The sequence below is a fragment of the Charadrius vociferus genome, unplaced genomic scaffold (assembly GCF_000708025.1).
Source record: "Charadrius vociferus isolate BGI_N301 unplaced genomic scaffold, ASM70802v2 scaffold385, whole genome shotgun sequence".
NCBI classification, from domain to species: Eukaryota; Metazoa; Chordata; class Aves; order Charadriiformes; family Charadriidae; genus Charadrius; species Charadrius vociferus.
Window position 1 is genome coordinate 2,126,167 of NW_009648925.1, and position 10,644 is coordinate 2,136,810.

Below are 10,644 nucleotides of genomic sequence, written 5' to 3' on the forward strand. Positions count from 1 at the left end.
AACCCGCCTGGACGCCGTCCTGTGCAACCTGCTGTAGGTGACCCTGCTCTGTCAGGGGGGTTGGTCTAGATGATCTCCAGAGGTCCTTTCCAACCCTGACCATTCTGTGATTCTGTGATTCTTCCTGCCCTGCAGTGGGGCTTGAGGCCTGAACCTGTGCTGCAGATGTCCCATCCTGCAGACTCTCAGCCACCCAGGGCAGAGCGCCTGTCCTGCCCAGTGGCAAGATGAACAAGCAGCTTTCCCGGGAGCTCAGGGGGCATGGCTTGCACAATGCGCTCGCCTCAAAAGTGCGGGCTCCATTCCAGCGACGAGATGGGGAGCCGGTGAAATATCAGACTTTACGTCCAAACTAAACACTGAGTTAAAAATAACCCCTGGGAGGCAATGAAGGGGGAAGCAAACTGCTGTTCTTCAGGCAGGTGTTGAACTGGGACCCTTTCCTTCAGAGAAACAGAAGAAGGGAAGAAATTTAGAGGTTGACTCATCCTTTTCTCACGCAGGGAAGCCAGTGTGGTTTCTCCTGGAGCAGTAATGGACGGTAAATTTTAAATCCAGTGGAAAGTTGCTGGGCTGCTGGCCCTTGTGCCCAACCTTCTCTGCTTACCCGGGCAGTAGGTATGCTGCCCTGGCAGTGTGCTGTCCTACAGCAATAAGGCTCAGTCCCTGGAGGCCAAAGTGACATTAAAGATTGTATGGTGACAGCAAATGTCTGTGTGTCTGAACAGAGTCCCCCCCAGCCCGGCATGGGGGCTGCGGTTGGGTATCCCTTGTTTTCCCGTGGGACACTCACAGAGCTCTGTCCTTCAGTGTGTTGCAGGTGCCATGTACATCACTGGCTTTGCGGAGTCCATCGCAGATGTCCTGAGCCTCAGCAACATCTGGGCGGTGCGTGGGATCTCCCTGGCTGTCCTGCTGGGCCTGCTGGGGATCAACCTGGCCGGGGTGAAGTGGATCATCAGACTCCAGCTCCTGCTGCTCTTCCTACTGGCCGTCTCGACGCTGGACTTCGTCATCGGGTCCTTTACACACCTTGATCCAGGTAAAACTGGGGGTTCATCACGGTGGGGTCAGGAGGCGTTAATCCCTCAGGGTTTTCTCCTTAGGTGTCTTTGTGAAGTTACACATCTGGGCAGAAGTAGAGTTCTGCGCTTCCAGATGTGTCCCGTCTTTTGCCTTTGCCTTTTAGAGGCAACCTGAAATTTTGCAAGGAGTAAGTATTTCCAGAGCATGACTGAAGATGCCTCGCTAATTTGGGGGTTTAACCTCTGGAATCAAGCTCTCAAAGTATGCGCTTGTTATACTTGTATTGCGCTCGGAGGTTTTGTAACAAGAGGGCGGCTGCATTTGTGGTCGCTGTTTGTAGCCTTCTGCTGTCTAACTCCGTTAAGCATTGTGCCCATGAAAATGGAGGATTGTGACTTGACATTAAGGAGATCTTCTCTCCAGAGACCCCAGAGGTCACTTAAACCCTGTCTGTAGTGAGAAATGTCACCGGCACTGGCCCTGGGCTGCACACTGCTGGATTTGCTGCCCAGGACTGTGTTGGGGAGCTGAGGAGGGGGGCTGGGTGGGCTGGGGCAGGTGTCTGCTGGGGTTTCAAGGAGCCTTGGGTGCAAGTCTTCCCCATTACCCTTCCCCAGCCTTGACTTCAGCCTGCAGCAGCGGCTCCAGCTTGGGCAAGGTGGAGGGTTGTGGCTCCCACCTGCAGCCCCCCTTGCACCCCGAGCCCCCTTCCCTTCCCTCTGTCCTCATCCTGAGAGGTGCTTACAGGGAGACACATCTCAAGATGTGGGGAGTTGCGGTGGAAGGGGTCCGTGAGTGCTGCAGCGGCCGCCCCAGCAATAACAAATTGTAATTAGCTGAGTAAACAGAAGGTGTCACCTTTTTCTTGGCTTCCCCTGCGTCCAGCAGCACCTTAGGGGTTGCAAGGGACCTGCTAAAGGCATTTTAAAGGAAAGTTCTTCAGTTTTGATTGAGCTAGGATTCAGCTGCCAAGTCGAGTGGCAGGAGGTAAGTCATGTAGGTGTTCATAGTGCTGATGGCACAGCTGTGTTTCCACACTGCTGCGGTATTTTGTGCTGCCGGTACGGTGTACAAGGGTGGTGGGGTTGGAGAGAGCCTTGTGGAAAAGCTTTTGCATTTTCTATTTAGGGTGTAGGAAATGCCCCACATGAATGCTGGCAAATGTCTCAGAAAAGACTCACAAATGAGAATGACACGAGGACGGTTGTGCTTGGTGTGGCGTGTTTTGCAGAGAAAGGAACTGACCTGCTCCAAACAGCTGCGTTTCATAGGAAGTTGTTTTCTAAAGGAAATGGGGAGGGGGTGTTTGCATTTCGGTTGTGCTCGGAGGAGACCTTTAATGGGACCCAGAGACCTTTCTAATAGTAGAGAGAAAATGAATGCTTGGGGTGAGGGCTGATGGTAGGAAAGTGAACATGGGACCAGGAGGAATACAAACATCAGCAGAAAACATGCCCAAGTCGAGGTCAATGTAGTCGTCTTTGATTTCCTCCACTGCCAAGCGCTATCTCATTTTCTTCTGACAGAAAACAGAGAAAGGAAGGGAAACAAGGCGGTTGAGCATTGCAGATGCTGCAGTTTAGCTGAGGCTGGCTAAAGAGAAGAGGGTTTCCAGGGCATGGATCGAGCTGATGGTGGCCAGATCCAAGCCCTGAACGTCAGGGCAGCACTGCCCGTACGGTGGGACCTGCAGCCATATGGCTGGCTGGGGACACCTGTGGGTTTCTCTGCTTTTACAGACTGCTTATGTCTGAGAAAACTGTTTCCAGCCCAGGCTGACTGGTTGGTTCCTCCCAAGTCCTGCATTTCCCCAGAAGGCCTCTGAGTGGTGTGTCAGCACCAACGGTGAGCGCCGGGCTTCAAGAAGCCTCCTTGCTCTGCCTTGCATGCTTTCTGCACGGCATGGATGGAGGCTTGTCTCTTGGGTGGGATTGCACCCGGCGGCAAAGCATCCCTCCTGCAGGGCAGCGCAGGTGCGTGCAGGTGGGACGTATAGATGTTAGTGAAGCTCCATCCCTGAAAGTCAGCTGATGGCAGTGGTGGGGTGCTGTGTGGCACGTGGGGAAGCATTTGAGACCGCTTTGAGATGGGCAGTCGACTGAGAAATCAATTATCCTCGGCCTTGGGCAAAATATTACACCATCCAGAAGTTCTTCCATTCTTGCCCGGTGTGTTTTAGCTGCATCCTTTCCTGCCCCCGAGCCTGGGTGATCAGCTCCCCACAGCCTTCACGAGCGTGCGGTCACTTTGGGTTTGGTTCAGTGACTGGGATGCGAAGTGCAGAAGTGATTTTTGAGGACAGACCCGTGAGCTGGGAAGATTTCACTTGATATCTTGCCTGGGTTGCTTCTCTGTTTTATGACAGATTTATGGGGTTTCAGTTCACAGCCTCAGGTCTCGGTCTCCGAACCTGTAAAATGGGCCTCGTGTGATCATCCAGCCTTTCCTGCTCCTACCATGGCAGCCTTTTCCCTCGCTTCACATTTCCAAGTGCTGCGCACATACCAAAGGGCTGAGCATCTGCCAAGCAGCAGTTATTTGGATTTAAATAATCTCCAGAAATGCCTGTCCATCTTGAAGGTCTTAAACGGCTGCCTTTGTGTGGTTGCGCTGGGTGGAGTCCCCGGCTCTTCTCCCCATTCCCTCAGCTCACACCCAGGCACACACCAAATCGGATATTGTCCAAGCACTCACTCCCTTCCTGTGGTTTGCCTTTATTTTTAGTTTGAGGACGGAGCGTGTTTACACAAAAGGGGGCTTCTCAGCGGGGCTTCCCGCTGCTTTTGCTCCTTTTCTCTTGATTGCCGTGGCTCGGTCCCGCTCTGAGAGCCGGCTGGGCTCCTGCAGCCCGGAGTTGGGGCTCCAGCAGAGACAGGGAGTGCTCTGGGTCGCTTGTCCAGATGCTGCCAACACAGCTGAGACTGCAGGCAGGGCTGCCTGCCTGCTCCCTGCCAGCCTGCGGTGTCCCTCTGCCTGGCCCCGAGGGCTTTTGGTCCTCTCCGCAGGCTGCCTGCAGGGCGTGGGGGGGGACTGGCTGATTTTTTGGAGTTAATCCTAAGTCCTCCCCTTGGCTCCAGCTGGCGTTTTCCCTGGGGACGGGTCACGGTCCCGGGCTGGGATCTTGGCCAGGGGTGGGCAGTGAGGAGAGGGGCACCCCACGCTGCCTGAAAACCCGCCCTGTTGAGCTGTCTCTGACCACTCACCTTAAAATTCAGTCCCACCTCCAGAAACGGAGACCTCCGTGCTCCTTCCTTGGGATGGAAAACATCATATTCTCTTTCTCCCTGGGCACAGTTTACTGTTTTAACCAAACCCAACGCAGGTGAATTGAAATCAGGCAGCGCTCGTCATCTCAACCCATAACCAAGAACCAGCGCTTGCTGCCCAGCGGCGCGGTAGCAGTGTGGGGTTTTCTTGGCTTGCGTACGTTTGCATTTTAATTCTGGAGGTCCACACCTCAAAATCAGCCTGAGGAGGGGAGCGGTGAATGTAAAGGAGAGGATGCTCCTTTCCGTGACCGGCTCCTCAGAACAGTATGTGTTCTTTTTGGCCTCCCAAACGTTAGAGTCATGGAAAAAGAAGATAAGCCCGCCGTTAATGCCCACACTTTTATTTTCCTAGCATATCTCTGCTAATTTTTGTGTAGGGTGACTCCCAAATACTCCCTTTCGATTTGGCGCCTGCTTTCCTGTTTTGGCAGTGGCTCTCAGGTGCCCCGTTGAAGCAAAGCGGCTGCGGGAGCGCACTGCTGGGCCGGGGGGGGGCAGTTACTGGGGGGAGAGCTGGTGTTAATTTGTTTGCACTTTGTTGGGGAGATGAAAGGAATGGCAACACAAGCCTGACAACAGCCTCTTAAATGCCTGGGGAAAAAGAAAATCAATTATTTTGTTGGGAATTCAATAATTGGGTCCCCTTGTGTTGCCCCCCACCCCCTCCAGGTCCTGCAACATCTGGTACCGCGAGCGTGGAGGCTGCGTTGGGGCTGAGTCCCTCTCCTCCTAGCTGGGAAACCCGGGTAGTTCATTTCCCAGGGACACGGGGAGGCTTGAAAAGGCGCGTTACTGTCAGGGTGCTTCTGCTTGGGATTATTTTCCATGCAAACCACATCCTTCATCTCACCCGCTTGGGTTTTAGCTTCCCGAAGCTGCTCACACAGAGCCCAGAAAACCCAGTTATTATTCTCACTTCTTCCCTTGAGGATGAGTCCTTTGGACCACTCATCCCTCTCAGGCGTCCTGTGGCCGAGCCAGGGGAGCTGATGCTCTCCCGTGGGTACCACTGGTGAGGAGCTTCGCCTGGGGCTGCTCCAGGCGAAGCTGCAATTGTTGAAGTGATTTATGTATATAAACACTCAGGTGTTGTAAAGATCTCTCAAATGGTGCCTCAGGGTCTTTGATGGATTGAATTAATTAAATATATTCTCACATATTTAATGTGAAAGTGATCAAAGTGTCCTAATCAGGGGCTTTTGCTTGGCTCTGGGCTGTTTTATTGTATTTTTGGGCATGAGGGGTGTGCCCCATTTTCATAAGAGAGGGTGCAGGAAGGATGTGTGTGTCAGAAGATGATCTGCAGCTAATCCCAGAGGCTTTATCCAGGCTGATTGCTGACTTCCTGGCCTGAGACACATCTGGAAACTGGCATCAAGTTCCAAGTAGAAATCACCGAGCGAGCGGCAGCAGAAAAAGAATTCCCACTTTGCTACCGAACAAGGTAGACACCGTGGTGAATAAAAGCAGGAGGCTGCTAATACGCTCTTTATTTATTAAAAAACATGGGATTGCTTTCCCCAGGTTTTTCCAATTATAGCGCATTGAATGGCCCTGACATCACTGTTGAGCCAGGGCCAGCCTATTCAACAGTCTGGCGAAGACATTTATTAACTGGTTACCTGCCAATTGTCTGGGCTAGGAGCTGCGGGACAGATGTGTTTTGAAAAGTGATAACATTGTTAGGGGCCTTATTTAGATAGTGAGAGGAAAGCTACACCACTCTGTCCGGGCTCTCTGAAGTAGGTATTTAAAGCAGTTTATTTAAAAAAGAAAAAAAAAAAAAACACTTAAAAAAAAAATAATCGGGTTAAGATGTAACTTTGCAGCATGGTTCCACTCTGCCACCCTGTTTGTAGGTAGGTTTTCATGGTGTTTTCTCGCTGGAGGACACCCGGTAGCAGGACTTTGTTTAGGAGCAACAGTCTCACCTGCTTGTGGATGCTTGGGGAGATTGGTACAGCTGCTGCACGCCAGGAGCCGGGGCTGGCATCCCTCTGCCCCTGCTCCGCCGAGGCCAGGTGGGCTTTCTGAGGCCGCCACCCTGCAGCATCTCCCAGGAGGTGGGTAAGGAGGAGGGGAGGAGATCTCAGGGCCTGCGGTTCCCTGTCCTCCTGCTCCCGCCGGGCTGCACTGGGGATGCCGTGTGCATCTAACCTGCTCTTAAGTATTTCCAGCAGTGGATCCTCTGCTGCATCCCTGGGGACCCTGCTTCAGTTGCAGGTATCCTGAGCTAACCCCGGCTTTCTGCAGCCGAAACCCACCGCTTTGGGTTTCTCGAGGACTTGGGGACCAGCTGATGTCCTTCATTTCTGCGTTAAACCAGAAGACCTCTCGTACTCCCCTTTGGTCTTCTCTTCTCCAGGCTGCGCCGTCTGAGCAGCCACGTGGGACCTGGGAGCGCGCAGCCCCCTGCTGCGTGTGCCGAGGAGGAGGAGGGTCTTGGCCTCATTCGGCACCCTAAAACGTGCTGCTGCACAGTGCTGTCAGGGCAGGGTTGGCCCGGGTCCATCCCTGGAGCAGGAGAGGGTTTGCTGAGGCTGTTACAGGTTTAAACTTGCTTAATAGGTAATACCGCTCCTGATTTATACAGGAGATTTTGTACGTGTTTGGTTTAACCTTCAATTTCTTTGCTATTTCCCTGTGAGGCGGTGCTAAACTCGTCTTCCTAGAGCGTGTAAAAAAATCCTGAAGTACCTCGGCTGGCTTTGTCCCCTGCTAGACGCTGCTTTCATGTGGGCTTTCCCCACCCTCCCCCCCCATAAAACCTCCCGTGCAGGCTCTTCGTTTAGCAGCAACTTGTTTAATGCTAGAGACCTAATAAAACTGACTGGCTCGAGGAAGATATATATCATCCCATAATCTCTCCATCTCTCCCTGTTGCTTTGTTTAAACCGGACAGCTTTATTTAATTGCATTGATTTTTTTTTTTTTTTCCTTTTTTTGGTGCCACTACATAATTGTTTTCGAATGATGTAGATATTTTACCTCCTCTTTTTTCATTCCCCTAGTGTTTAATTCCAGTCACAGTTCAGCTGTGCCCTGAATCAGCTTTCCTTATTTAAGGATTTAATTTATGAAGATAATTTCTAGATATTAGATTCTTTCTCCAGCCGCTTTGCTTCTAGTTCACATTCCTCCCCAAGGCTACAGACAAAACTTTGTGTGGGACATTGGTCCTTATCTACTGCTCATCATCTTCTCTGCTAGCTTGTGTTAACAATTTTTGGCCTTTTGTGGGTGTAGGTAAGAGATTTTAGCCGGGTTGTTCCTTCACTGGCCTGGATGATGGCCCTGTGGTTCTCACTGGTTTTCTTCTTTACTCAAAGGGGAAATGCAGTCATTGAAAAATGTGATTTAGTAGGGATAATGTATTCTCTGATTTCAACTGAATTCAATTAATAGTTTCAAACAAACAAACAAAAAAATCCTTTTAGGTGACAACGTCTTGCTCAACCTTTCCAAAATGAAACACTTTGATTTCCAGTTTGATTTGCAGTCTGAAACTAGACTTGAAGTTGTAGCTGTGTGTGTTGCATAGAGGATAATGAAAACCTCCCCAAAATAAACTATCATTTTGGACAGAAAATCAAAAAATCAACAAACAGGGTAGTTTTCTTTTGAAATACCATTGTCATCTGGATAATATATGCATAACTTGGAAGTACGGGATGATCTAGTCAGGAGTGTGGCAGAGGACTCTGTAGACCATGGCAGAAGACTCTGTAGACCATGGCAGGGTCCGGTGGATTATGTTACATTTTGGTTAACTACTTCCTTTTGAAAGATGGGGATTTGATCGACAGGGATTGGGCTTTGTCCCAAGCAACACACAGAGAAGCTCCGAGTTAGAAAGGAGGTCACTCCAACGAGCCCAAAGGATGTGTGTCATCGCTGCTGCCACTCAAATGCCGTTCATTTTCCTCCAATTGTTGTGCCTTGACTCAGCCTAAATTCTGATTTCTCAAGGATGGGCTTTTTCCTCGGAGAAGTTCTGCAGAGCCTCCCACAACCAGGGACTCTGGGCATGACTTCCAAGAAATACCGCTTTCTAATTAATAATAATATCCCATTGATGCAAACTGTTTTCCTAGAAAAAGGGTGAAGCAAGGAATGTTTTACTTCTTGTCCTCTTTGTAATGAATAAAACCATTTCTGCTGGCTGGTTTGAATATTGCTGAACAAGCCAGGTAGCAGATACCACATCAAAAAATAAAATAGTAATGGAAGGATTTTATATATTACGACAAGTCTGGTGCTTAGCATTAAGTAATATAAAACATAAGCGGACTTTATAAAGTTGAAATACGCATGTTAAAATCTCTTCCTTTTCTCTCCTAACCAAAATTTCAGATTTTCCACCTGCAGAAAATACCTACTTTTTGCCTTTTTTTTCCCCAAAATAATTAAAACCCACCAACCTGTACAGACAGAATAAGTGCCAAAGGGCTGTAGTAGCTACTGCCATGGGCACATTCCTGAGTTTTCCTGTATTTAAGCAGTGCTGAGGCACTGGGCTTTCGTGATGAGGAGCTGCCTGTGTGGCTGCTTTCGGGCTCTGTGTGTCCTCTTGTGTACCCCGGTGATTTTCCACTTCTCCCTCCTCTTGAAAAGCCGAGGTGGAGATAAAGCAGGCGCATGGAAGACGGGCAGAAATTAGTGTTTCCTCTGACCCAGCCCAGTCTCGCAGAAGCCCCGAGGTGGCCGGGGAGAGCTCAGGGGAAGTGTAGGCTGCTACACGATTTGAGAGAGGTGACAGCATCCTGCAGATGAAAATTGCCCCGTTAACTAAATACGAACGTTGGAGACTGATTTAAGCAACTCCCTTTGTGTATTCTGCCTTTTGTGCTATTTTTAGCTATTGGCCAGGACCCCCTATTGCAGGTCCATTGGTTTTAGGGAGAGGAGGATGCTCGTGACCTGATGGCTCTCATGGTCAGGATCCTCCGGGGTCCCCGGACCATGAAGAGGTTGGGGTGGGGTGTGAGTGCATTTAGTGGGGGTAAGCCACCCCCGGGGTTTGAGTCCCCTTGTTGGGGTCTCCAAGCCTGATGAGCTGGGCAGAGGGGGAGGATGTGAATACTTGGGTTTGTCACGTATGCAAAGGACTGATGGTCCCCGAGCGGGTTTTTTGCAGGTTTCCTCAAACAGATCACCCTCCAGCGCTTCTGCTCTAGGCTTTCTTGCTCGTTCGAGGGTTTTCAGTGCACACATCCTGTGCTCCTCCACGGGAGGAGCATAACACGGAGAACATCACACCGGCCGGTGTTAAACCTCCTTCCAAGAGCATCCTGCTGCGGGACGCGCTGCCGAAACCCTGAGCAACTTGAGAAGAGGTCGCCTGCTGCTTGTGGAGACTTCGGAGAAGAGCAAGAGGGGAAAGTAGACAGTGATTGCTTCCCCTCAACAGCGCTGTCAGTCTCCACGCTTGCTAATTTGTCTGCTCAACTGAGAAATATTTATGCACGGGGGTGATTCATCGCCCTGCAGCAAGGTTGCTGGCAGCCGTCAGCGTGATGCCTGTCTCCGTGCCAGCGCTGAAAGCGTGACCAAAATTACACCGTTTTTGTCGCTGCCGGAGGTGGCCGGGCTGGGCAGGTGCGGTGGAGGGTGGGTTTCGGGAGAGGGTTAATGGTGGGATCCCTCGGAGCCCGTGGCAGCAGGAAGCTGTATTGTGTGTTGACTTTAAACAGGAGGTTTGGGAGATCAGCTCTGGAGCAGAAAACAGGGGCTCGGGAGGAACAAACACTCGCTGCTTCAGAAGGGCGGCGATTTCCTTTCGGGTAAACACGTCATTAATCTCAGGGAGCACATTCTTTTCCATCAAAAGATAAGGGATTTGAGTTGCCTTTCTCAGGGTTTGGCCTTTTTAGATTGTTTTAACTGTGGCTTTCACTCCTTCAATTACAGACTTTACATAAGCTCTCATTTGGGGTTTGCCGGGCTTATTATGGGTGCAGAGAAAGTCTTGGGCATGGGAACTCCTTTCCTTCTTTCTTTAAAATTGCTCTGATCCTTCTCCCCACTGCTGCTGTCTTGCCAAGTTTTTTGGTTGGGTTTTTTTTTTTTTCACTAAAACCTGTCTGGTTTTTGCTACTTGCAGCTCTGACGAATATGAAACGTAAGTGTGCTGTTTGTCCTGATTTATGAAACCATCCCCCTAGTGCTAACGATAAAATAGGAGCTTATTTGTGCGCCGCCAGTGGAAAAACAGCGACGGGCTCCTCTCCCCGCCCCTCTTGCTGCTCAACTTAGTTTGGCATTTTTGAGGACATTGCTTGTCCTGGCCAGCGAGGCGCAGGGAGATGCTGGCTATGGCACCCAGTGCTGGATTTTCAGCTGGCACAGT

The 10,644-nt window shown here is 50.6% G+C and overlaps 1 protein-coding gene across 1 annotated transcript in view; it reads left to right on the top strand.

Moving 5' to 3' along the window:
• The window catches only part of SLC12A8 (solute carrier family 12, member 8), a 50,907-nt gene that overhangs the window by 7,321 nt on the left and 32,942 nt on the right, over nt 1–10,644 (top strand). Inside the window, exon 4 of the mRNA XM_009887267.1 lies at nt 811–1,042. Within this exon, the coding sequence (XP_009885569.1) occupies nt 811–1,042 (232 nt within the window). The remainder of the gene's footprint in view (nt 1–810; nt 1,043–10,644) is intronic.